The sequence below is a fragment of the Corvus hawaiiensis genome, chromosome 15 (assembly GCF_020740725.1).
Source record: "Corvus hawaiiensis isolate bCorHaw1 chromosome 15, bCorHaw1.pri.cur, whole genome shotgun sequence".
In the NCBI taxonomy this organism is placed as follows: domain Eukaryota; kingdom Metazoa; phylum Chordata; class Aves; order Passeriformes; family Corvidae; genus Corvus; species Corvus hawaiiensis.
In genome coordinates this window covers 11,342,161-11,369,786 of record NC_063227.1, presented here as the reverse complement: position 1 = coordinate 11,369,786, position 27,626 = coordinate 11,342,161, and the positions used below count along the sequence as shown (strand labels likewise).

Sequence of the window (27,626 nt, the reverse complement as noted above, 5' to 3'; positions counted from 1 at the left end):
GAAAAAACAGAAAGAATATGTAATTTTAAAGATAATTCCAGATATTTTATTCTGAATTTTACAAATAACAAGCATTTCTCTATAAAAAAACTAGGGTAAGAATCAATGTAGGTACAGCTAGGAATATTTACATTCTTAGAAGAAATTTATATATCTTTCTATATACAAGGCTGTGGCCATTACCAGTTTAAGGTACTCCCAAAGACATTTCTAAGTAAGGCTTTATGGTCCTGAGCCGATTCCATGCTTCTAGAAAATCATTTACAACTGCCAGGGGTAAGGTTCTATTTTACAAATACTGAAACAGGTATTGCAGTCCAGCTCCCTAGGCAATGCACCCCCTTCCTGTGTACCCACCCACCCCAAATGCTCACTTGGAAAGGGGGGAAGGGTTCACACCTCTTCACAAAATAATGTCAGAAGTCAGCCAAAGTTGCCTCATTGTGGAAGATGAAATACTAAATGATGCTCATGGGAGCAATTACATTCACTGTCAGGAGAGTCAGAGATTCTAACAATTATTGACTGTGGAACACAAACATCACAAGCAGTTGTGGTACCTTTTGAGTTAATGGCATTTCCACTTGCAAGCAAAGAAACTGAAGTCACAGGATTATCTGACATGCCTGAGGTGATGACAGGAGTCAGCCTGAGATCTGGAAAGGAAGAGATCCTTGTCCCCAACTTGAGGCCATACACTATTTCCCTTGGTGAAGGTAACTGCATTGTGATTGTTCTCTGGCAACAGGAATCCTACCTAACTAGGTAACTATAACATGGATTGCTGCTGTGATACAGGTTTTAGGCACCCAAACCATGCAGGATTTCCCAGGTTAAGGTCAGTCTAGATGTCAAAGTCTATTTCATCTTCCTCCTCCACAGCATAAGCACACAGGTTTGTCACAACTCCTCTTCCAAAGGTCAATTCTGACCTTTCTCCCTATTCTGCAGGTGTATCTGTCGTCACACTCTATGCTGCAAATCATATCTGTTGCCAGCACGGCTGCCACTCTAAAATTTGCCCATGACTGTATCAGGTCCTTTTATCTATATCTTGTCTATTAAAATATTTCCTCAGTTTCTTTTGGAGATGCCTGTTAGCTGGATTCTATCTACCCACTAGAACAAGATCCTCGGTTTAGAGCTGAACTTGAAAAGAGTAGGATAAAACAGTAAGTACAAAATAACCCAGTCTGCTGTATCAGTTATGTTCTACATTTCTGACTCAGACTTTGTTTTTAAAAACATAAGCAAGGGGAAAAACCTTTTTTTGACACAAAGTGATTGCCATTGAGTTTTGTAGCATTAATCACAACCAGGAAATTCCCTGATTTTTCTGGATTAAAAAAAACCAAACAAACCAACAATAACAACAGAAAACCTCACAAAGAACTTCAGTAAACATTAAAATATTTAAATATTCAAGAGCAAAAGTCTCTCTTTCAAGGCACATACTTTGATAAAACAGTGAGTAAGAAATTATACCTGAAACAGATGTTAAATGGACATTGCACTTTAGGACTGGAATTTCCAGACTAAATCATGTATCAGGCAAGCATGTATCTTACATTTCAGGGTATTTTCTGAAGCTGTTTACAGGAATAGAGTTATGGGACATGGTTGTTTACATTGGCAAATTCATTACAAGGAAGTTGCAACTGAATGTGTTTTGCCTCAGATTCCTGTGGTTATCAGATTGTTCTTCTACACACACACAAAAAATGCTGCTTCTCAATGTTCCAGTTCCTAGACATAAGGTTTACAAAGGAAAATATCTGTACGTTTTACAACATACTCTTATGTTTGCAATGAGTTAAGGCTGTAAGCCTTACAAATCAGGTCATATTTTTGGGCAAGGGGAACTGGCTGTTACATGCACTCCCCTGACATGTATTTGCTCATGTCAAGGCTGTTCTGTGATGTGCAGTGAGGCTTGTAAAATCCAGATTCTCAGTTTTGGCAGTAGCCTCAAATCACACGCTGCATTTTAAACCTGCCTGCTCAGGGCTTGTCAACCTACTAAATAGGAGTGACACAACCTGACCCAAGCTTTGGATTTCTTTCCTTGGAAAGCTGACAACACTATGTTTGTCAGTATCATTCTCTGGCCCGGTGATATCGGTCAGCTTCCTGCTGCATTCGGACATTAAAATCCTAAATAAAGAGGTGAGAAAATGCAGGAAAAGTGAAGCAAACCCTAGAGCTCAAGACACTGGTAGGAAGAATTTAACCAAACCAAACCACTATAGTCTATACAGCATTTCTGCTTTCTTCCTCTGACAAGCAGTCCAAGGCACACATCAGTCCCATTGCTGGAGTCTGTTACCAAGGCCAGAATTTGGGATATTGATTAATGAAAGACTGGAATCAGCCAACACTACCTACATATTTAAATACCATAGGAAAATGCAAAACTTCCCCAACCAGCTGCTGCAGTAGAGTAAGGACCCTGAGAGTTTAGGCTACAAAGATTTAGGCTGTTTATTATTATTGTCTTAATTTAACAAGACAGAACAAAACACAAGTGCCATGAGAGAGAAACCTTTCACCGTTCACACCTGTCACACTATAACCAGCACAGCACAAATAGAGACTGTGTGTACAGATATAATGTATATTTAACAAAACACAGGTAATGCCAAACTCCACAGCACAAAGAACAGTATCTTGGCAGACTGTCAACAAGATCTGTGGGTTTGCTGGGTTTTTAAAAAACAATTTAAAAGCAATTCAGTGATTCCACAAGTTAAATGGAACAACAGACCTCACAGCAATCATACAGTTGATGCTTGAGGATCGAGAACCAGTGGTCAGAAATATATTCGGAGTTTTGTTCTCAGTACATTCCACGACGAGGTCAATGCAGTGGCATGATTAACACAAAAATTTACAACTGAATACATTAATTGTGTGAGTGTGTATATGCACAAGTGGGAAAACATAGGACAGGAGAATTGTTTCCGTCATCCAAATTGCACAGAAAACATTAAAACAATTTACACATAAAACTTCCACCACACACTGAAAGGGGAGAAGCCCAAACTAACACCACTCCCTCAATACACAGGTGAAACCATTTGCATTATTTAGAATAAATCCAGCCTGAAAACAGGCCACATCCAAGGTCAGATGTAAACAACTTCACCAAGAAGGTACAGCTGAAATCCAGCACTCGAATCAAGTGAATTTTGTGAACAAAATTTCAGTGCTAAATACTTTGAGCAAGACAATCCTTTCAGTCTATGCTGAATAAAAACATATCAGATTTTGAGAATTAACTCTAACCTTTCTTTGCATCTTTCTCAATTTGGTAACAAATTCAGCACATGCAAAGTCATTTGAGGAAGATCACAGAGAAGCGCATTCTCATAACCTTCACTATAATAAATAAGTTTCCTGTCCAGAAACAGAAGTCAAGGAACCAAAAGCAATGAGCAGCTTTTTCAGGCAATTTTTACCTCTTGATGTAAGCATTACCTCGGGGGAAGGTTCACTGAATAATCCAGGCACCTTGCCAGCCCTTGAACTCATTTTCAAGTATCTTTCAGCTGAACTATACATGTAGAGTTACAAAGGATTGATCAGATTTTGCTCCATGGTAGTACTGCAGGAACACAACCGTGGCTGAAAAATCTCATTGAAGGCTACAAAAGTATTTATGTTCATATAAAAAGAGAATGTTGGGAACACAGTGTTTAAATTAATAAATAAGGTTAAAATTACAGAAAACAAAGTGTTGCCACTAGCCCTTTCTAGAATGAATTTCAGAAGAAAAGTCCATTTAACTTTCAGTCCACCAGGAAGTACATAGGAGTCCCATCAAAAAGCTGTGCTTTTAAAAATATCCGGATTTTCTTCTTCCTCCTTGGAATCCCTCGTGCTACTAGATGGAGGCCTGTATTCTAATCTGGGGGTCAAAGAAAGAAAAAAGAAAATAACTTTAAAAACAGATCAGAGAACTTAGAAAAAAAAAAATCGGAATCCTGTCTGACATTACAGCCTCCTAATTTTAATATCCTGTTGACTTCAGTTGAACAGGTCTTATACTACTACATCTACGCTCATGTGTCATCTTCAACCAGAGCCATGACAAAAGGCCAAGCGCTCTCAGTGCCTCTTAGATTAGCTGAACTAAACTGGAAAAGTTCAGCTCTTCCCCAGCACTTAGGACACTTTCAGGACCTAAAATAATAGATTATAACCCACAATGTGTCCCTATACCTTGATAAAGCAACACATTTTTAAAATGCATTCCTCAGATGTACTTCTATTAAGTCATCAGAGTCAAATGATAAATTTGGAGCTGAGAGATGTACACATGAACATTTATACTTGGGAAGAAGGACCAAGACTTCAGCCAAGCTTTTGTTCAACAGAATACTACCTTTGCTGCCAAAACCAGCCTCTCCCTCTGATCATACCTAGGCGAGTCCACTCCCCAGAGCAGAGCCGTGTTAAGATCAGACAGCACTTACCCTTTCACCAGCAGCATTTGATCAATGGTGTCAGGAAGAGGCATACCGTAGCTTTCAGGCAGAAATAGTGTCAGAATTCCTGACAACACAGTCAGGCTGCCCATCAGAATATAAGGCAGGAATCGATCATAGGCACCTAGGAAAACACACACACACACGAAAAAAAAAAAGTAGCATCAGCTCTAAGTCTCTGATAATTGCCCAGAGAAGCTGTGGATGCCCCATCCCTGAAGTGCTCAAGACCAGGTTGGACAGGGCAGGGAGCAACCTAGTCTAGTGGAAGGTGTCCCTGCCTATGGCAGGGGAGTGGAATGAGATGATCTTTAAGGTCCCTTCCAACCCAAACCATTCTGGGGTAGCGTGGTAATGTTTGTACCAAGGTACAGGGCTTTACCAGTGCAAGATTTGTGCTTTCAGTAAAAACAAAACCAACCAACCCTCATCACAGCCTAACATTCAAAGTATATGTTGTTATAAATGGTGTTGTAGGAACTCAAGAGAGCGGAAATAAATAGCTGTAAGAAGTGTCCTTATTGAGGCAAGAGAATTGAGTCTCCAGAGCATCTCTCCAGCAGACCAGTTAACTCACCAAGGTAAACAAAGTAAGGCGAGAGGATGCTGCCCAGTCTGGAGGCCATGGAACTTGCTCCAACTCCCATGTTTCTTACTACTGTTGGGTAGAGCTCAGCCGTGTAAACATAAACCATTGAGAAGGCAGATGTGATTCCAAACTTCCCCAACATCACCAGTAGAATAGACAGCGCACGAATATCTGAATTCCAAACACAGTAAGGACTTTAGCTCTCGCAATTCATGGTATTCCTTAATTCCTTTGTGTTTGTGGAACTCCTGCCTAATTAACTGCAGTATCTGGTGTCTTTTTTCCCTGTACATATCCACAAACATAAGCAACGTTCTTTTTTAATTTTTTATTTTTTAAATAACTAGAAGTCAACATTTCCAGTTTCTCTTGAGAATGGGGCTTCCTGCCAAGTAAAAAATAAGAAGAACAGAGCCAGAACTGCTGAGATCCTCTCAGGTTTCAGGGGCCAGACCTCTGCTGTTGCAAAAAAAGCCGTATATCCCTTTTAAATAAAGTGAACGAAGTAAAACATTTGAAACAAATAATTTTATTTTAGGTTTCCTAAAAACCTGTTTTTTCATTAACATTCTTAGCTACATTCTTAGTTTCATTAACATTCTTAGCGATAGTAATTTAATTATAGGAATTTGGGTTGACTAACTGGGACAGTTAAGATTTGAAAATCAAAACAGATGATATCAGTGTCCAATTGACTCGAAGAACAGGGAAAAAAAAAAAACAAACCTGAGAATGCAGCACACATACTACCTGTATAAAATAAACAAGGTAGCTCTTGCAAGTTCTCCTTTGTATATTCTTTGATTTGTAAATGAGTCCTAGGCAACAACACCTCCCCTTATATTCAACATTATTATCAGTAATGACTCCACAGCCCTATTAATCTAACTGGACTAAAGATACATACAGTTTGAGATCCAATAAATGTTACTTGGCCTTCCTTTTCAGTTGCTACACATTATTTTAACTATTAACAGTAATTCAGTACAAGCATCTCTGCTTATCAAAAATGCTTCCACAATGACTTCATTGAATGTAACACTTTAAACAAGTTCTAAAGTCATCAATAGCTGCTTGGGAAGTGAGTTTGGCAGCCTCTTGGTAACTTCCACTTACCAAATTCTGATTAGTCTAGTCCTGGTTTTACACCTGGACCTTACCAGGACTACAGAGATGTTACTTTAGAGGCAAAACTGGACTACAACTCTAATCCCAACAGATCACAAAGCCAATGCCCCACCTTTCAAACTGTATCTGAATGACATGTTGTGGGAGTTCCTTGTGTAGAGCACTGAGAACCAAGGAAGAGGGGCAAAGATAGGACATTAGTATCTGTATTTACTTCCCTGAGGACACTTTTCCTCCACATCCGCCCTGTGCACGGTACTGCACGTCACCTATCATACATATGTGAGATCAACTAATGATTCCATACGTGAAGGCACCAGCTGAATGAAGAGAAGAACACAGCCTCCCAAGAATAACGCAGCAGCCATTGAGTACCGTCGGGGCAGATTGCGAAGCAGCAGCCAGGAAATGATGTAGGCTGGGACTTCAATCACTGCTGAGAGGAAGCAGTTCACATACACGTCTCCATGCAAGTTAGGTGTGTCAAGAGAAAGTCCAAAATAGCCAACCGATATTATCATCCTGAAAGAAACAATAGCAGGGTCAAACAAATCTCTCTTCTTCCTCAGGTTGGCATGAACCTCTTCCACATTTCCATCAAGCACAGAAATGGCTGTGTAAGGCAAATTCAGCATCTGGCAGACTTGTTCACCTCTGAAGCAGCTGAAGTGCTGACTTCAGAAACAGCAAGTTAACAATTAAACCATGCAGATGCTTTTGATCTTTCAGACTGCTCTTGATTTCAAAGAAAAAAATACATTACCCTGGGAGGAAAGCGATGGTCATTCAGACTGCAGTAATGCAGTAGTTACCATTCCTATAGTTTATAGCCTTAATCTGAAAGTCTGAGCTGCTGAGGCCTACAGCAGCTTTCCATATGAAGTCAGAGAAGAGGAGTATGGCATCCTGGCAGGCCCAAACAGCCCATGATTTTCTCTGCCATGCCCCAAGTGGGCCGGGCAGCATCCAAATCACATTGGCATGGCTGGGTGCCTGGGCTGGTCAGTGCAGCAGGACAGAGCTTGGTGACTGGACCACTGCCATCTTAATTTCCTGACAGATGAGAGCTGGCTTTCATGTGATCCAGGGAAATACACAACTGGCCTTGGAGACAAACCCTGTCATATCTTGCGAGATGCTGGGTAGAGAAGGTTAAGCTTCACCAACAAGTATAACGTGGTAAACAAGGAAACAATGGGCAGTGGATCAGGACATGTCTAGGTGCAAACATGACGCACAGAACACTTGGCACTTCATCTCCTCCAGCATCTACCTTATAACAGAACCTGGAGCAAAATCACTGGCACAGCACCAAGTGCACCACTGACAAAAGATTAGCTCTTCCTCCTCCTCACTGCATATTGGAAGAGCCTTCATGGTCCAGTTGCTTAAAATAAAGTTGCTTAATGTACCTAGGAAGGTATGAAGTGACCCAGCTGAGAGTAACCCCCTCCCTGCTGCTGTGGTGCCCTGCCCTAAGCTGTTGTTCTCAGAAGTAGTTCTGCAGTGTTTTTCACACCCTGTGCTCCTTGGAGTTACTTTTATATACAAACTGTAATGCTGGGACTCCCTTTTGGTAGCAGTTTGCCTTAGCTTATCACACTGGCAAACCTTGATATAGTTATATATTTTGTAGGAAAACTTTAGTGGTAGTTACACATCCCAGGGTGCCAAGAAGCCAAACTTCCTCATCCCTGGTACAAACCCTGCAAAGGGTATAGTTTAATGGCCTGTTACTTAGTCAAAATTAACAAAACACTCAGCACTACGTAAAGGTGATATACTGCTGTCTGCAATCATCCTCTTTTATAGCCCTTTTTTGTGAGAACTTTTAATTAATGACACAGAATATACCATCAGTATATTTCCACCATGGGTTGGAAAACCATGTGCTGTGAGGAAGCACAGGACATTATATCTTTCTTTTTTGGGAAATTAATTTAAAGGAGATCAGGTCACTGACATGCAAATTAGAATAGCGAAAAAATTGCCCAACCTAACTGAATACTTTAATGCAAGATGAGGTAAGATTGTGCAAGTCAACTGTAGTACCTGTTTGACTCTTCCTGCCTATCATAAAACTTGATTTTTGATGTGGTAAAAAGCCCTTCAGTGTGGGTTACTGAATCCAATAGAATGTATTACATATTGTCATGTCAGTGTTTCTCTCAGCTGGTTCATCCTACCAAAAATGCTGTTCAAACAGGTTTTACCTTTGATTTCTACAACCACACAAACAAAACTGGCTGTGCCTAGGAGCTACTGCCCCACATCAAGGAGATGAGAAGTAGGGCAGTCTCACTTCCGATTAAACATGAGAGTCAGTGACTGGACTTGAGAGGTAAGACATTATATAGACACCTCACTGACATTTCTGCAAGGAACAAACATTACTCTACTTTTTGAGCTGTTTTTTGCACAGGTTCCCTTCTCAGTGCTTGTGGCCTTGTGCTTGGTGATGGACCAGAGAATCTGGCTTAAATATTAGCCAAATCATCCTCTGACCCAAGATGCCACATCATCTTGTATGTGCTGGCAGGTCAGTGGACTGAACTCCAAGGCTCTGCCTCACTAAGGCGCAGGAACTTTGTTCAAAAAAGGCAGCATATGAACTTAGTTGGCTCCAAAGCACTTGAGGGACCTTCTTGGTTTGGTCACTAGGTACATGTACTAATTAAACCTCACTTGTAGAGCCTCTGGCAGGTTGTAAGTTACCCTCTCTGTTTACAGCTTTACTGAGATTTCTAGTAAAGGAAAATAACAACCATTTAATCAAATCGAGCATTAAGTATGGCTTCAGCTAGTGAAAACCAAGCTGAAGATGACAAGTAGACAAAGCAGACAGCAGGAAAATATAGGGAAAACTCATATGAGAACTTAAAAGGCAGCATTATCCCTTTAAGAGCCAATACAAAAGAAATGGAAAGATTCTCCCCTAAGTCAGGCATTATGTTCAGATCCCTGGGCAAAAGTTCTCTGGGCAGAAGTAGTCTCACTGGGGGTAGGGCATGACTCACTCCTCTAAAAAGACTTTGTTACCATCAGAAGAACATTCCCCAAGGCCCAGGCTCAGGCAGCATTCCCACACATCCATTGCCAGCGGATCGGATTCTTGCTCACTTCAGGATAAGCCTGACTGCTTCAGAAAGGAACACCAATCCAGATGTGTTTCTACACTGTCACCAAAATGAAGAACCTATGTAACCGGAATTTTGTTATTTCAGCCAGCTAGTCATTGATTTTTGAGCTGTTTTGTCCGTATCTCTTCAGAATACCTTAGTATTTAAAGTTACATACTCCTGAATCACACTTGCTTACCAAAGAAGCACCGACATAATTGTGATAGTTAGGATATTTCGGGTTTTCATTAGATCCAAAATGGTGTATGTCTGCTGCTTCTGGGAATTCACATCTTGTAGCTGTAAAAGAGCAAACAACAAACAAAACATGGGAACTTTAACTTCCTGAAAAAATAATTATGAAACCAACTTATACCTCAGTATTTTGATCTGCTGAAACAGGTGCCCGACTTCTAACAAAACACATGTAAGAGCCAACTACTTGTGAAAGTAGAAGCTCCTCTCTAATTTAAAGTCACTTAAAATTTAGACTGAAACTCTTAATTCCCGTGACCAGTGACAGGACTCAAAGAAACTGCGTGATGCGAGTCAGGGAATGTTTAGGCTGGGTATCAGGAAAAGGTTCTTCACCCAGAGGGTGGTTGGGCACTGGAACAGGCTCCCCAAGAAAGTGGTCACAGCACCAAGCCTGACACAGCCCAGGAAGCATTTGGACAATGCTCTCAGGCACATGATGTGACTCTTGGGGTGTCTTGTGCAGGGCCAGGAGTTGGACTTGATGATCTGTGTGGGTCCCTTCCAGCTCAGCACATTCTATGATTCTATAGCAATAATTTTCTTTGCCTGAGGCTTCACAAAACAACTGCATTTTGTTACTTGAATTATAAAGCAACAGCATTAATTCATGATTTGTATGTCACTACTGGAAGGGTTCTTATGTCCGGTTTTGAGCAGTGCACCTTAAGAATCAGGTGAATCAACTGCACTCATACTGGGAAGAGAGTAATAAGGATGATGAGACTTTTGAAAAAAAGTAGAGGGTTTCTTTAGCCTAAGGGCCAGAAGACCAAGGACATCTTAAAAGACCCAGAATAGTCTTCAAACACCAGGAAAAAAAGTGATAAACTGTCCTCTATGTCCATTGGAGACACAGCAACAGTCAACAAGATTAAACTGCAGCTGGGCAGTTAGTAAATGACTCCTCAAGCTGGACCTAAGAGTAATGTATTTAAACTGAGACAAACTGGCTAACAAGCTGAAGAGTGCCCATCATTATCTAGTCTGTTTTTGAGATCATCTTCTAAGAATATAAACAAAAAGACAACAAACTTCTCCTTTTCCCATTAAACTTTCCAGCCCCTCAATATAAAATCACTTCCATGTAAACAATGCAAGGGTAATCATCCATGAAGTATGAGAACAAGTTTTGTGCTTGGTAAGACTGTAAAAAAAGAAAGGTTTTTTTTTTTTTAATTAGGACTTTAATTTAGACTCCTAAAGAGGGGGACCAAGGGAGAGATTTTTCAAAATATGGAAAAGGTGATTTAAGAGGATAAATTCCGTTGATTAAAACTATCAGCTCTGATAAAGCAACCTGGAGTTTGTGTAACCTCTGCAGTAATTTTTCTAAGTGACAGCTGGTTCTGAAGATCTGGATAATGAAATAGCAGTCTGGTACATGCCAAATTTCAGTGTATTTGCTTTCATAAATCCCATTTTCTACAAAAGGCAAACAGTCCTTTACCTTTACTGCCTGCAGGCAAACTTACATCACACAAACTGTAGTCACTTCACAGCTCATAGCCCTTTCTCATAAATCACATGATCTTTCCTAAGTATCCTCCAGTTCTGCCACTATTTGTTGCCAAGAAACAAGAAAAAAAAAAAAAAAAGAAGAAACAAGCAAACCATAAAACAAAACCAGGAAGAGAAAAATTCAGTCAGTTGATGAGAAAAAGGGCCCTTGCCTTTTAAGAGCTGGATAAGCAGACAACATAATCTTTACCAGGACAGGCTCAAACAAGAAGCTATGAGAGAAGGGCAGGGAAGCCAAAATGATGGCTCGAAATGAAACCTATCATCCAAACATTTCTGTCCCCCTCTTAAGGCATAATTCAACCAACCAGGCCCTATTTGTGCTCCGCAGCTGGTTTGTGACTTGTCACCTCCTGGACCTCAACTGGCTTGAAATCTCTGGAATCAAAATTCTGCAGTTGCCTCTCTCCAGCTGCATGGTGTTTGAGGGACTCTCCAAACATAAGCTCAGGTGGCTCCTCCATCCCAAATGCAGGAAGGCAAAGGGCCAGCCAGATTTCTGAGCACCTCTGCAGGATAAACATGCTTCCTAAACCCTCAAGAGGCTGTAAGCCTTCTGCTTTCCAGCTCTTCAGATAGCAGACACAAGAACAGCATAAACACACCACTGATGCAAAGGAGTTTTGCACAGATCTTTTGGCCACAGCACAACTTTTACCTTAGAAAGTAAAGAGACGGACAGAGTTCTGCATGTTGATCAAGCTCATTTTCCTTTGATCGTCAGAAAGTTAGTACATTTTTGAGAGCTGAGGTGCTAATGTCTGTAAATATGCACTACATTCTCCAGCCCACCCTGCTGCAACATCAGCATTTCCCCTTGTCCAGCACTCTCTGGAACAAAATCCCTACTCTTGCCCCTGCCTTCTGCTGCTTCACTAACCAACCCCATTCAGAGACAGCAAACATATCAGTGTTTCTAAGAACGAAAGTGAAGATTCCGGGAACAGTGACCTTAGGCAGGTGTTGGAGCCAGAGCTTATTTTCTGTTCTCCTGCTGCAGTGCTGGAGATTAGTTTTCATGGCTACAGCATGAGAAAGAAAAAGAAAAAAAAGGAAAAGGTGTATTCTAATGAAGATCCAGAGAAAAAGGTATCAGGAGTGTGTTTTCTTGGCATTCTCACTCTGTTCCAGTAAGATCAGGATGTTTGCCCTACTATCTACTAATAAGTCTGGACAAACAGCTTTGTCTGCACCTCAGCTGACTTCAACACAAGGGAACCTGTTTCAAATCTCAGTTGCAAACACCTATAGCCTAATGGCTTCCCATTCTCCTTAGCCCAGGACAGAGGCATTGTAAAGCAAGTAAGTATATTCTACTCGTTATATATATATATCATAAGTATTCTCACTTAAATGACAAGACACTGTCAATTGTCAACCATCAACTGCCCAGACAGATTCTGGACATCTGTCAAGGAAGGTGCCCACTCTCCTGGAATATGCAAATGGTTTGTCTGACTTTTGGAGGTCATGTTTGAATGTGTATGGAACTGCTTCTACACCATAAGGGCACCCAACAGCTCAGACAAAGGGAAGATTTCCAGAGAAAACAGGGACATGTAGGAAGAAAGAGATGGGAAAGATACCTGTCACTACTTCACCTGAAAGGGGCTCAAGTTTTGCTTTCCTTAACGTGGATTAGAAATTGGAATTGAGTATGAACTAGAATAACAGTATTTCCAATGTCACTGGCCAGGATTAGCCCTGTGTTAGACTTATACAGAGTTATATTACAGACTGAGTAAGTACAGAATCTGTTTGGTGCAAGTATTTAGATCATTAAGCAATAGGCACCTCAAATTCATTATCCTCCCCTGCAAAATAGAGTTTTAAAGGAAAAAGGGCAGCTGTAAACTGGATGAAAAAGATGTTTGCGTTAGAATTCATGTTGGCATTCCCATGGGAAAAGGCTTTGCAAATCTCAATGAAGGGAAAGGGTATTGTGCTTTTCAGCAGAAAATGATGATCTTTCACCCACTTGAGAAGCACATAACACAGTGCAGGCATAACTCCATTCATCTGTCTGGAATTAATTGCTTTACATAAAGTCCAGCAAACAACTGGACTGCCAAACAAATCTTACCTCACTAGGGTCAAGTATTACATCTGGGGCTGTAATGCCATTAGTTTTTGCAGCTTTTCGGATGATGTCTTCTGCCTCCTGAAACCTCCCCTGGGAGATCAACCACCGTGGAGATTCCGGAATGACCCTGCAGAGAAGGTTCAGGATAACAAGCCTGCATTTCCATAGAAAGCACTGCTGAAGGCACCAATACACATTGTTCCAGGCAGGCAGGAAGATCTCCAAACATGCCACATCTTGCAGGAATTAGTGCAGTGACAACAGAAATCAGATTTACAAGAGCAGACTAGTGAATGGAACAAGACCAGACTAATATGCCCTTATGGATTTCAGAAGCGCTGAAGGAATTAGCAACAACTCAGAAAAAAGAGCAATCCAAACATTCAAAGTAAGGGAAAACATTAATTAAAGAAATTCAGAAATGTGAACACACAAGCAGCACGCTGTATGTTAAGAAGCATATCCTTAGAGGCTAACACATATAAAATTAGTAACTGGAAATTCTGTCACAGAAAAGCAAGTCAGAGAGCGGAATTCCCCACCCATTCGATTGTGTAAGAACCCGGATGGAAGCACAAACACAACTGCTACTGTAAGTGAAGGAACACCACCACCACGTGGACTACTTCAGCTTTACATGCCACCCAAAAGCAGTATTTTAACAACTACAGAAGAAAACACGGAAGCCCCACAGCTGCGCAAGTACTGTTTTGTAGTTTGTCATATCTGTGTCACCTTACCAATGCCCAGAACAACTGGCTTTTCCTTATGCCCTTAGATCAGACCTATACTTAAAAGCCTGTGAATTTCAGTTGGTGCAGAAGTATGAGTTTTATTGACCTTTTTTTGCTTTCTTTGCATGTACAAGACTTAATTTTACAAAAGCCTACAGAAAATGAAGAGTAGGTTTTTTGGGCACCAGTCAGATCACATACAACACCATGGACTGACAGCTAAATGACTGGGAGAGTAAAGGACACAACATCCATTCTTCACCCACCCATTCCTGAATTTCATTAGCTTGAAGTGATCTTAAAAATATGCAGACAGGACCTTCTAAAGACTAAAGTCTTGTAAGTTAGTTAATACTCACCACCAGAGTGGGATACAGAGCAGCCCAGGCAGGGTAAGAGCCAGCAGCAGCATCCGCCAGTCTCGGATGAAGAAAGCAAACAGTGGCAGCAACATGTAACCAAATGAGTAAAATATGCACACACCCAGTGTGCAGAACAGCACACGGATTGATTTGCCAAGGATTTCTGTGCCTGTTCAAAACAGCAAAGGGATATTAACATTTTAACTTAATAGCAACCAAGTAACTTAACAAAAATACCCCGGGCAATTGGCTTTGAAATGCACTGCAGAGCTGTAGGATACAGCACTCTGCTGAAGCACCACAGAGCTGCTTCATGCTGCGATCCTGCATCAATGGAGGTAATTACACGAGTAAAAGAATGAGAACTGGGCCACATAACATTTCTGTAGCTCAGTATGTAGGTCATATTTCTGTAATTTTATCTTTTTAGAATCTCACATTTTACCTGAAGAGCTGAAATCACCTGACATTCTCATCAGTTAACCTTAGCTTGATCTCCAGAATCCTCTCCAGCTTATGAAGAGTAACCAGCTTCTTTAAAGAATAATTCAAAGGTGCCTAAAGTAAGTTCCCAACCTGTATCACCCTCTAAAAGACTATTTAACCAAAAAACCTCACAGTCTTTTTGGGTAGACATATGGAACTCATGTTGGTCACAAAGACCAGGCTACTGGCAGGGGAATTAAATGCACAAACAGGGGTCAGTGCCCCCCCCTGAAATGTTTTGGGACCTGCAAATCAAAAGACAGAGAAAAAAAAAATACAATCTTTCTTGTTTCCACAGAAATCAAAGAAGATTCCAGCAGTTGCAGAAGGCTGGGTGCAGTGAGGTTAGCTAAGCACTGCTTTCACTCCTGAACTGGCCTTCCTTGCCTCAAAAGGAATTTATTGCCACCATTTGGTACTTTGGACAGTGAGGTCACTGAAAATAACACTAATCATTTATTTTTTTAAAAATCTGAGATTCATGAGGTAATTCACATTCCCATGATTAAATAAGGTCTTAGGTAGCTTGAAAGTAATACAAAGCAAAAGTCATGACGACATTTGAATTTTTACTATAGGCTGTTTAAAGAAGAGTTTATAAAAATTACTCTACCTATCTTGGTTCTCTTTAAACTGAACAGGTATTTAGGCCCCAAAATGGACATCAGAAATCCCTGAAAAATCATAGACTCATGGAATGGTTTGGGCTGGAAGAGACCTTAAAGATCATCTAGTTCCAAACCCCAAAAAATCATGTCTCACATGTCTTATCTCTCCAACTAGAAGATGGACTTTATTTCAAATAGTCAGGTTCTGGGGCTTCGCCTCTTTTAGGATGGTCAACCACAGAAATAATTCGAATTGCACCTCTATCAGCTGGAAGTTTCCAAGGAGAAGGCAGGTTATCCACGCATGGTGAGACCACACTCTTAACAGCGTTGCTTGGCAAAACAAATCAACCCTAAGACAATACCGAAAAGGAGCAGGAAAAGCACAAGATGAAAGGACACATGCAGTGCCCAGCAGGACTTTCATACCAAGAACAAATGCTGCCACGTAGTTAGATATCTGTCCCATGCCAACCAGCACAAACAACACTGAAAACATCTCCCAGCTGGTAGAGAAGACCTGTATGAAACTGAAGCCAGTCTGCATTGCCAGAGTTGCAAACAGCACATTCTTCCTGCCAAACCTTCCATGGACAGATTAAAAAAAGAAAGAGAAGGGGAAAAAATATATGATTAAACAACAATGAATGAAATCTTCAGAAACAGAAAAATAAAATTACTTACATGCATACTTAAAGAGATACAAAATGTCTGCAAAAAGCAGAGGTTCAGGAAATGTGACACAGGCACAACTATTCTAAACACATTAAAAAAATCACTGGCCAAGAGAAAGTAATATTCCAAGGGCTGCTAGTTAAGTTGTCTTTAAGTATATGCTGGAACACTATTCCTTTCTTACTGATAGGATGAGCCGGGAAACAAATCATCAGGAACAAGTTACTTAAAGTGCATGAGTATCCAATGCTTCTCCTCCTCCAAGGAGCACAGAGTCCATGACACAGATCAACATGTTGAAAAAGAAAAAAAAACGAAGGCTTCTGGAAGAGAGGTAAAACTCAGATTTGGAAGATGCTATTGGCAGTCAGCGACCCCATGCCACAATCTTCATTCCATTTGGTTTAAAAATGAACAAAATTAAGGGATTCTAGAAGATCTCCTGATGAAGTATTAAAAAAAACCAACCCAAAAAACAAAGAGAAAAGAAATTCAACTAAACCCATCAAGCTGCTCTAGGAGTGGTTGCTGATGTCCTGGCCCAGGCAGCCACACGCTGCTGGGACAGGACATGCTGAGTGCAGGTTTCACAACTCCAAAGTCCAAGTTGATCTGCAGGTCTACAGCTAGTGCCATGGGCATCAGGTGGGTCACAATGCATGAAGAACAGACTGTTACTTGAACCCCCCAAATACTTTGTCAACCTTCGTGTCTCAGGCTCACCGCAGGCAGCAGAACACTGTAGGCAGCCTCACTGGAGCATTCTCCTCATGGAGAGAAGGAGCTCTTGACCAGGAGCTTGCTGTCCTTCAGTGGCTACAAGTAACTGGATGAGCTGCATCGATGGCCTCCTCACCTGCACCTGGTGAGGATCTGTGCTACTACGGGAAGGAGATGCAGGAGACTGCCAGGAGTGTGAAGGTAGGAAGCTCATGGATTCCAGCACCGGAACAACTCCTGCTTCACCTGCCGGGTAGTCACTATGGGAGGCACTCGGGATCCTTGTAGCAGACAAAGACCTCTTTGGAAGGAAGTACCTGAACCTTCTGAAGCAGTAGGACCAGGAAAAGGTGGTGAGAGATTCCCCACAGGGAGGAGGGGAATCGCCCCTCACATGGGAGGGCAGCAGGAAGGCATGGAGCTCTGCCTGGGGATGGGTGACAAGCCAGCTGAGATCATGGGTTGGGATTAGCAGGGGCGGCGGGTGTCTGCTGCAGCCACCTGATCAGAAAGAAGCAAATAGGGCCTGCTGCAGGGCACCACAGGAACCCTCCTTATGTCCAAAGGCACTGGCCATCATAAGGGCTTCAATCACTCCAGGACACGCCGGAAGGACAAAACCCAGGAGGTTTCTGGAGCTCACCAGTGATGACTTCCTAACACAGATGGTTGAGGAGCTGACAAAAGGGAGACACTGCTGGACTTCCACGCAAACAAGGGAGCACTGTCTGGGGGTGTGAAGGCTGGCAGCAGCCTGCTGGCCATGCAGTGCTGAAGAGCAGGATCACGAGGGGAGGAACAAAGCAGAAGGCAGGCTCACAGAGAGAGCAAACACTGGCCTGCCCAGGGACTTCTTTGGAAAAAAATCATGGCATATAGCTTTGGAGAGAAGTACAGGAGGCCTGGCTAATTTTTAAAGATCACTGTCTCTGAGCTCAAGATTGGTCCAACCTGATAGGAAAGAAACTATGGAAAGGCCTTAAATGATGCCACAAGATTTGTGGCATAGAGATTATGTTTCAATGAAACAGAAACTCTGCAAGTATCAGCAAATTAGAGGACCACATACTGTTCTCAGGGAATTAGGAAGACAGCACACAATGCATTGCACAGCAAAGCCCAGGGAGAGAATCAGAAAAACTGAGCTATACAAAATAGAACCAACTGGTGGCATCACAAAAACTAATAGCGCCTTCCTTCTTTTCTAATGTTTGTACCTATAAACAAGAAAGTTTTGTTTCTCTGGAGTAGCTGAACAGCATTTATGCTTTGGAGCTTCCACAAACACAGATCATTGGACTTCAATGCTGTATTTCATGATGAGAAAGAGAAGCTATAGCTGTTTATAAAAAGAGGAATCCCAATTTGACCTAAAAAAAAGGAAAACAAGCCTCAGGGATCCCTGTGAACATAGTCCAAAATAGAAGAGAATGTCATTGATCCAATTTTTCCAGACAAAACTTATCTCCTATGCCTGTTTTCTGGCATAAAAGCAGTTTGCTCTAGAGTGATTTTGTTGCAAGAACAAACAGATATAGATAACACCTACTAACAATCTTTGTAATATTCTGTTCTAGTTCAGGACATTTCTCTACACACTCTGTATACACTCAGGTTAGACATTCACAGAACAAAGACACATTAGTGGTTGCAGAAATACACTTGTAGGAAAGCTGACATACAAGAACTGCCTACAAATGAGCATCAAAGAGACAGCAGCTCTGGGGTATATACTTTACTTGTCTGAGAGCTGTCCTGAGATGAAAGATCCCAGCAGGACACCCACAAAGAACAGGGAGGTGCTCAGAGGTCCCTTCCAGTCGTTGGCACATACGAGATTCCACTGCAGGGAGAGAGAATTGGAAAGTCTTTTAATTAACAGGATTTCCCCTCCCTCCTAAACTCTGCTGAGCTGGGTTTGGAAGGAGTGAGAACAGAATTACAGAATAGTTTGGGCTGGAAGGGACCTTACAGACATCTCATTCCAACCCCCTGCCATGGGCAGGGACACCTTCCACTATCCCAGGTTACTCCAAGCCCCATCCAACCTGGCCTTGAACACTTCCAGGGATGGGGCAGCCACAGCTTCTCTGGGCAACCTGTGCCAGGTCCTCATGACCCTCACAGGGAAGAATTTCTTCCTAATATCCAATATAACCCTGCCCTCTGTCAGTATGAAGACATTCCCCCTTGTCTTGTCACTGCATGACCTTGCAAACAGTTCCCTAACTTGATTTCCCTGCATATAGTAATGTTTCCTATTAAAAATTCACAAATTTAAGAAAAACTGAACTATTGAAACAAGAATATAGAAAGAAGGAGCCTCTTTATTACATTTTAATATGGTTTTGAGAGACAGGAGACTGCTCATTCTTCACTGGAAATCTAACTAACTTCAATTAGAATCTTTGGAATACAAATTGAAATATACACCAAGCAAACAAAGATTTCAAAAATTAAAACAAAAATGAGGAATAAAAGAAAATATTTATTATATAAAGTCTTCAATAGTTTTCAAGCTCCTACCCAGTTCAGTCAGATGCTTTTGAAACAGCACTCATGTTATTTTTCCATCTACATAAACCACTATTATTCTTAGTTCTGTTTTGGTTATCTGGGGGGAAAAAGTGTGTAAATATTAGAAGAAAGGACAAAACCCAGCAGGGATCCCTCATGCCCTCCTTCACAGCTATGCTGTGACTGGAGGAGTTCCCAGAGCTCTCCCAGTACCTGCTGCCAGAGGGCAGGTGCTGCAGCCCTGCAGGAGAGAAACTGGGAGGCTGCAGATGTTTCTGATGTGAGACCAAACCCTCCTGAGCTTAGTTATTCAAACGGCTCCCTTCTGATGTTTTAGCAATGGAAAATTTTACGTTTTAACCTGTATTAAAAAGGCTTAAATGAAAATATTTACCCTTACCTTAATAATTAATCCGCCTTGTCTCCCAATTACAAATAATTCAGTATATATTTTTTTCAAATTGTACTGGAACACCCTTCAATGCTTTGATCTGCTCCATAAGAAATGCAGTTGCTGTGTGTCCCAGCTCCCCCACCCATCTCATCCGTAGTCCCGCATGTGGGAATGCTGATGTTTTGCTGTCTGCCAGCCCCACCTCCTCAGCACTAAGCCTTTGACTCCAGGAATCTCACAGCCCTCAGCCTGTTAACAGTCATGCTACAACTACATCCTAGTCCATGTTTTAAGGCTGGAGGATCACTTAAAACTATGCAGAGAATGAACAACACCAGCAATGGCCTTCCACTGCCAGATCCCTGTGTCAAAATGCAACTGAGCCATCACTTATTTCATGGAATAGCATCCAATTTTGAATTAAAACTGGGAACTGTTCCAGAGATGAAATATTGCCATTCACACAGGCTGCACTCTCATCAGCTGTCTAACTTTAGCTGCCAGTCCTTACACTATCTTATAAGAGAGTCATCATAATTATTATTTTTAAGGTCAAAATGCACCTTTTTCCAATTTGTAACTGTATTCAGGTCATTTCATAATCTCTCCATTGATAAATCTGTTTGTGGTTTTATGTCTGTAAAATCTCTCATTCTATCAGATTTCATAACCCTCAACATTTCTTCCGCAGACCTTTCCAGCCTCACAGCACCTGAAGCTCAGGTACCAGCACTCCAGCAGTGCTCCAGTACATCCCACCAACACCATCGATTAAACATCACTACAGAAGCTCCTTCCAGAACTGTGGCTTTCTAATGTGTTAACAAATGTATCCCACTCATGTTAAGGAACTGAACTTACTATAGTTATCAATATCATTTAGATTATGAACTATAATTAACATTTATAGTTAAATCTGTATTATTCAACAAAAGCTGTACTTCATTATAGATTAAAGAAAGTTTGAGCCTTTCTGTGATGACCACAGAGGCTAAACCAGCTAGGAAGCTTAAGTAAAATATACATGGCAACTTGGAAATACCAGCAAATGATTGTTATCAAATTTATAATTTATACAGGCCAAAGGTTTCAGTGGTTATAATATTCCTCTGTATTGATAACACCTACCAGAGAAACAAACACCACAAATACAAATCCTGCTGTTATAAAGACTTGCCTAGTCACAAGAAGTTATCTTTGTATCAACTACTGAAGTCAAGACATCCTCAATAACTCAACTAAAATCTTTCTTGGTGATTAGTCTGTGATTATTAAATAGGTCATTACTTTCCAGCTGATTACCCTGTGCCTGTGAGTCCACCATCTCCTTTCATCTGTCCTACACCCTGCACTTTGGCACAAGGCTTGCAGAACACTGGGATTTCCAGACACCGGCATGTTTGTATTCTATAACAAACATTTTCATCAGATCACTGGAGACCTTTCTTGGAAAAGTTCATGGTATTAAAACGTTTAGCACAGCTCTGCCAAAACCTTCTTGCATTATACTGAGCATTCAAATGTGGCAATGATTACCAGATTGTTTTTCTGGCCTCTCTGTTAAAGCACGGTGAGGAGCTGTCATGCTTGAGACCACTTGAACCGGGCACCAAAGTGAACTTCAACACCAAACTTCCAAGTAGAACTACGTTGGTTGTTCAATACCAGTTATTTACAGACTCCACAGAAGCACAACAATTAGAACAAAGGGATTTTAAGGTCCATTACCCTTTGCCGCAGTAAATAAATGTCAAAGTCTTCAACTTATTAATGACACACCTATAAGGTCTATTATATTGCTTGTCAGTGATGATGGCATCAGCCTTCCAGAATCATTTTGCAACCATATCCTTCCCTCAACTGCACATTGTCCAAGAGGAAGTCACCAAAGCATTACTGCTGGAAGACCAGCATGGAAAAGAGCAAGTGTCCCAGGAGTAGTTACTAATTAAACCCTGCTGCTGGCAGTGCTGTTTGGACACAGCATAACGTGACCCAGTGCTCTAAAATCATGTGCTATTTTCACTTCTTAGTATCCTTTGAACGAGCCTGCTAGCTGTAACAGCCTTTGCCCCAGTGAACAAGATAAGGTTAACCTTGGCAAGGTATCTGGGCTTCAAATGGGAGAAAAACATTTCCGCTCTGTTTTCAAAGAGCAGCTGCTGATGTTGTGAAGCATCGAGCTGCTCAACACTGGTACCCAATGGAATAGAGCATTCTTGCTCTATTTTGTTATAACTCTAGGGCATCCTCTGTTGCAGTTTAAACTTGTCTTCTTACTCATCTTAGAGATATTTTGTGATTTTTGTACTTCCTAGGCAATTCATCAGGTTTGGGTGATGTCTGTCAGCAGCCTCACACCCAGCATAAATGATCACTTGTGCACTGGAGTTGGGGTGTGCTTATGCACCTCCATAAGCAGATTCCTGGCTGATGACAGTCGCTGGTGAAGACAGCTGGGAAGAGGGGATGGAGAAAAGAAGACAGGCTATGGACATGGCCAGGAATGTGGACAGTTTGGGTTAGAAGGCAGGGGGACCAAAAAGGAGAGGGACTGAAGCAGTTGCTTCTCAAGCACAGGTTTGGGGCCTGAGTATGAAACAGTCCCAGGCACTTACAGTCATCACTTACACACCTCTCTAGGAGAGCACTTTCCAAATTCTGCTTCATCTCTTACATGCCAGCTGCCTGGAACCATGTCTCCAAATCCTTTGCTATAAAGGCAAGCCCAGTGACAAAACTAAGAAAAATAAAAACTCTATAAATTACTCCCTCAGATCTCCTCCCTCCCACAAACTCAAGACCCTTCCCCAATGCCATTACAAGAACCCTAAACAAAGCTGGACTGCGACAAATACAAAACTTCAAGAGCCTCACTTGGTTATACTCCTGTCCTACAAGGAAAAGCCTTATAGGAAAAAAATTTTACAGCTATAAGATACTGTCTTCCCATTCCTTTATTTTATTTTTTTAAACTCTTTTCCTGTCTTCCTGAGAATAACATGCATAATTGAAAAATTAGGTGGGTAGTTCCATGTATTAATATTTTCTTTTTAAAAATCAACATGTTAGCAAGACTTTTTGAAGCTAGGCCAATACCCTGTATTCTCTCCTTCCACTTGCTCCTCTCACCAAATAGAGGCAGATTCTTCAAAAAAATCTCAGTCTCACAATCAAGTACTGACAACCTTTGATTCTGAATCTGGTTTTGTTTATATCCATACAAGTATTCTCTGCTTACTTGAGAGTGATGAGTGTTATTAAACACCCTTTCCTCTAAAAACACATTTGTATATTCCAGATACTTAGAAGTTCTAGATGTTACATTGAAGCTTATTATCTAAAGCAAACAGAAGTCTGTATCTACAAAACACATATTCTGCTTGATTTTCCCCCCTCTAGTTGTTTTACTTTTTTACAGAGATAAAACTTGCATAGAACATGAAGGAAATTGCCAAATATTTTACAATTCCAGCGCAGAAACTGAACTGTTCCCCATACATCACATTTTTGAGATGGCTGGAGAAAAAGGAAATGGGGCACTGCCATCAGCAACTGAGAAGCCTGAGGTGAGTTTGAATTTAAAAGTAAAGGTGACATAAAGGGAATTTTACCTTGTCATTAACTGTCCACAGTGCCTCTGAAAGAGCACTGCTTCCATTTAACAATATCAACTGCAGGCCTATCATTCTTTAATAATACTAATCTTATTTTATATTGCAATGTCAGAAATACCTGCACTTTGTACAATTCTGAACAGTACTGCATGATGTGCTTTTTAAATCACACCTTGAAAAACACAGCATTTTACAAATACCTTTGTATATCTGTCAGACATTCATATTTACCTATTAAATGAAAACTAGACTTTCTTTTCCTTCTTCTGACAAGACTAATAATACTAAGCTTTTGTACCTGCAAATCACCTAAAGGTCTTCCCACAGCTTGACCAGCTCCCAGAGCTGAGAAGTTCTCAGTATGAACTTCAGCCACAAAGATAAGCAGATATTAACCTACAACAATAACAAAGAAGCACCTGTTTTAAAAGATGATAAATAATGGAGGTGGCTAATGTTAATGAAGAGTTGGGTGAGAACTGAACCTGGATGACACAGGGTTGATTTACAATTCAGCTGCTGGCTCCACTCCTGCAACAGCCTGGTCTAGTGGAAGGTGTCCCTGTCCATGCCAGGGGGTTTGGAATTGGATAATCTTTAAGGTCCCTCCCAACCCAAACCATTCTATGATTCTATGACTCTATAAATTACAATGTCTAGCATAAGCCTGTGTTTTTATTTTGGCAAAGTGAAACAACACTTTTCTTCACTTGCTGCCTTCCAACAGAGTGAACATTGAAACCTCTGGTTAACCATCTGCGCCACAGAGGCCATGTGTCGTCCACATATCACTGCTGCAGTCTCCCCTTGCTTCCTGAAGCCCCGGCATAACCCACTCATCTCCAGGGAGTGGGGTCTGACAGCACAGCAGGGCACTTGAATCCCTGGGGGGCAGAGAATGGAAACCTCTGGGCCCTTGTCTCTGCACAGAGCTTTCTCTCCCTGAACACCCATACAGGATGGAACACCAGCCCTGCACTAAGCCTCCGAACCCCTGGCAATTCCCACCATGTGCATTCTTCCTCTGCAAAAGCCAACAGTCCCTAAAGTTTGCCAATAGCAAAACAGAAACAAACCATGCAAATCTGGCATATACCACCTGCACTGATTTCAAACTGATGACCAATATAACAACTTTTTAAGAAGCTGAGGATGAATAAGTGTATCCAAAATTCAGTGTCTGTTTATGGTTCACTGTTTAAGAATTACTCTTGTGTGAACTAAAATGTTCAGACTGATGTATCATCTAACACCCCATTATATCATATTTCTAGTGCACTCATGCCCTTAACTCCACTGCTCAATTCTACTCCAGGTTATTCTGTATAGCCCCATAACAGCCATGACTGGCAGAAGTTAACCTTTTCCCTTAATTACTCCTGGTTTAATCCTTTTACTACCATGTATGAACTTTTACTACTCCTACATTCATTTTTTACAGGACTTGTGGAGGAATTAGAATTACACAGTTGGCTTCTTGAGCCAAAATAAAGCCCTTCTTGTCCCCTGAGCTACAGCATTTCAAAGAGTAAAAGATAGAATGGGATTTTGTTACACTGGAGCTGGTTAAATACTGCAGACTGGCTAATAACAACCTTCTGTTGTTAGTCTGTTAGAAAAGAAAGTCTCTCTTCAAGTGAGAGAGAACTGAATGTTTTAAGTCTCCCCTGAAAAGCAGAACCATAAACAAGGTTTCTCTAAATTCATGAGAGATTCAGCAAAAAACTTTCTTTAAAAAAAAAAAAAATCCCCCTTCCCCCTCCCAGTGTCAGCTATAGAAATCTGGGACAAAGGTCCTCATGATTATTCAACAAGTCAGAGATATGCAACTAAACACAAGATTAGTTAATCATAAAAGCAGCACCACCAAGCAAAGAAATTAAACAAGTTTAACACTGAAAACCTGTAAGTGTGTGAAAGGCCACAGCTCTTGCAAAACACCCTCAGAAGCACTGATATTAAAGGAGAAAAAAATACTGCCTCAGTGCACGATGCCTGTGCAGACAAACATTGCCTCCCACGGACACGGGACATCTGCCAAGTCACACAGACAACGGGCCAGGGCTGGGGGAGTCTCAGCACTATGTCAGCAGCTCCCTATTCTTATAGATTGTAAAACTCCTGGATGATACCCCAATAGCTCAAGACATTTTAATTTATATCAAGCCAAAGCTGAGTGAAGCTCCAAAAACAAAGCACCACATCTAAGCCAGGATAACCATCATAGCACAACACTCAAAACAACACCCGTGTGTCCGCCTGTGAACAGGCCTGCCTGAGAAGATGCCAACTGCCTTACGCTGCCCTGAGAGCACTCAGCCTTTCACAACAGTGCATTTTAGCAAGGACTGCAGCCTAGAAATTCTGAGCAGCTTTCCTCTCGAGGAAGACAGCAGTTCATTAGAAACAGATGAGGCAATGCCTTGCGCCACTTGTCAGAATCGCTCAAACCCTTGACTGAGTTTTCAACAACTCCAATGTCCCCATTTCCAATCCTCCCTGTGCTGCCATTGCTCCTCTTCTGTGTTCCCCAGTCACCCGTAGTCCTCTGTGCCCAGATCAGCTTATGATCATTTAGTACTCACATTCATCACTATCCAAACACTGATCACAACCCAATTTGCAAAGCAAGAAAAAATGGCAGATTTTTATGGAGCTCCAGCTCCATAAAACTTATGTCCAGGCAATGGGAGTGTACAAACTTTGTAAGCCTTCTGAAAAAGGCTTATACTTGTATTGAAATTCAAGTATTCCTCAAAAGTACTCCTCAAAATCCATTTTTTTGCTCCTTAAGTCAACCTGCAGCTGTGGGCCTGGACAGCTTTCATCTGAAAACAGAGTGACAATCAGCACAGCTTCACCTTTGGTTGGCTGCCCACACCCCAGACTTGAAACTCAAGGGGTGTATCTGCACAGACAAAAACATGACCTGTCCCAGCACAGAGACCAAAGCAGAGGCACTGTGGGCACACGGCAAAGTTCAGGGCGCTTTGAATAAAGCATCAAACCAGGACTCCCCAACCTGTGCATTTTGCACAACTCAGGATGACTCTCAACTCTGAGAGTGGTGACACATTGGCACAGACTGCCCAGAGAAACTATGAATGCCCCATCGCTGGAAGTGTTCAAGGCAGGGTTGGACAGGGCTTGCAACAATCTGGTCTAGTGGAAGGTGTTCCTGCCCATGGCCAGGGGGTTGGAACTAGATGTTTCTTAAGGCCCCTTCCAACCCAAACCACTCTGTGATTCTATGAGTTCTACCACCTTTATTTTTTTAAAGGAAGAACACGAATGCTGTTGGCTGTTGATCTCCACAGTTCAAAGAGACATCTCTGTCACACCAAGCAAGCTGAACCCAGTGCTGACCCTGCTCCAGCCCGTTGCACAGATACCTGATGAATCAATAAGCAGTTACACACGGTGACCAATCTCGCTGGGTAAGGAAACAGGCTGCACTTCGAAGCTCATTATAGAAACAAAGAATGTTAATGGATTGGAATGGACCTTAAAGATCATCTAGTGCCTGCCATGGACAGGGATACCTCCCACTAGACCAGGTTGCTCAAGGCCTTATCCAAGCTGGCCTTGAACACTGGGGATCCACAACCTCCCTGGGCAATCCAGGGTTTCACCACCCTCACTATAAAAATTTCCTTCCTCGTTTTTATGCAAACGAAAGCGAACAGAAGACCTCAAAATAAACTCCGCATGGCAAGTTTCACAGCAGATCAGTGTGCCGGCAGAAACCCCAGAACGCGGCGGAGCTGCACCGGTGCTGCGATAACCCCACGGTTCTCCACAGCACCCCGGGGCTGCCCAAGAGTCCCCTCCCGCTCCCGCGGCCGCGCACCTCGGTGACGATGGTGGAGCGATAGACATCGCGGCTGTACTCCCAGCCGTCCAGGCACGGCTCCTGCTCCACTGCCTCCAGCTCTACGTCGGAGCCGGGTCGCAGCCCCAGCGCCGAGAAGTTGGCGAGCGCGGCCAGGCGGTAGCGGCGGCAGCGGCTCGGCGCCTCCTGCCCGCCCCGCAGCTCCAGCGGGATGCTGGCGTTGCGCCACTCGCCGCTCAGGTTGGCCCCGCGGGGCACGACGCACCGGTGCTCGGGGGTGCCGGCCAGGAACACGATGGAGAGGCCGTTGAAGCCATTGGGAATGATGCTGGCGCTGAGTAGAAAGAAGATGAGGCGCTGGAAGCGGCCCCACTCGCCCAGGAAGGCGGTGGCAGCATCGTAGTCGCGCATAGCGCAGCCGAACTACAGCCGCTGACCCGCGGAGCGGTCTGGCGCGGGCAGGAAGCAACCACCCCGCGCCATGGGCCGGGCCGGGGGT

General features: G+C 42.2%; 1 protein-coding gene across 1 annotated transcript; it reads right to left on the bottom strand.

Annotated features, from left to right (window-relative positions):
• Nucleotides 1-20: 20 nt before the first annotated feature.
• Nucleotides 21-27,626, bottom strand: LOC125333694 (solute carrier family 22 member 5-like). Its single transcript, XM_048319826.1, has 10 exons — nucleotides 27,146-27,626; nucleotides 18,507-18,610; nucleotides 15,802-15,956; nucleotides 14,276-14,447; nucleotides 13,183-13,309; nucleotides 9,523-9,623; nucleotides 6,512-6,726; nucleotides 5,065-5,247; nucleotides 4,476-4,611; nucleotides 21-3,907 (listed from the first exon to the last, which is right to left on the bottom strand). The coding sequence occupies exons 1-10, from the start codon at nucleotides 27,536-27,538 to the stop codon at nucleotides 3,820-3,822; spliced, it is 1,674 nt and encodes a 557-aa protein (XP_048175783.1). The 5' UTR covers nucleotides 27,539-27,626; the 3' UTR covers nucleotides 21-3,819.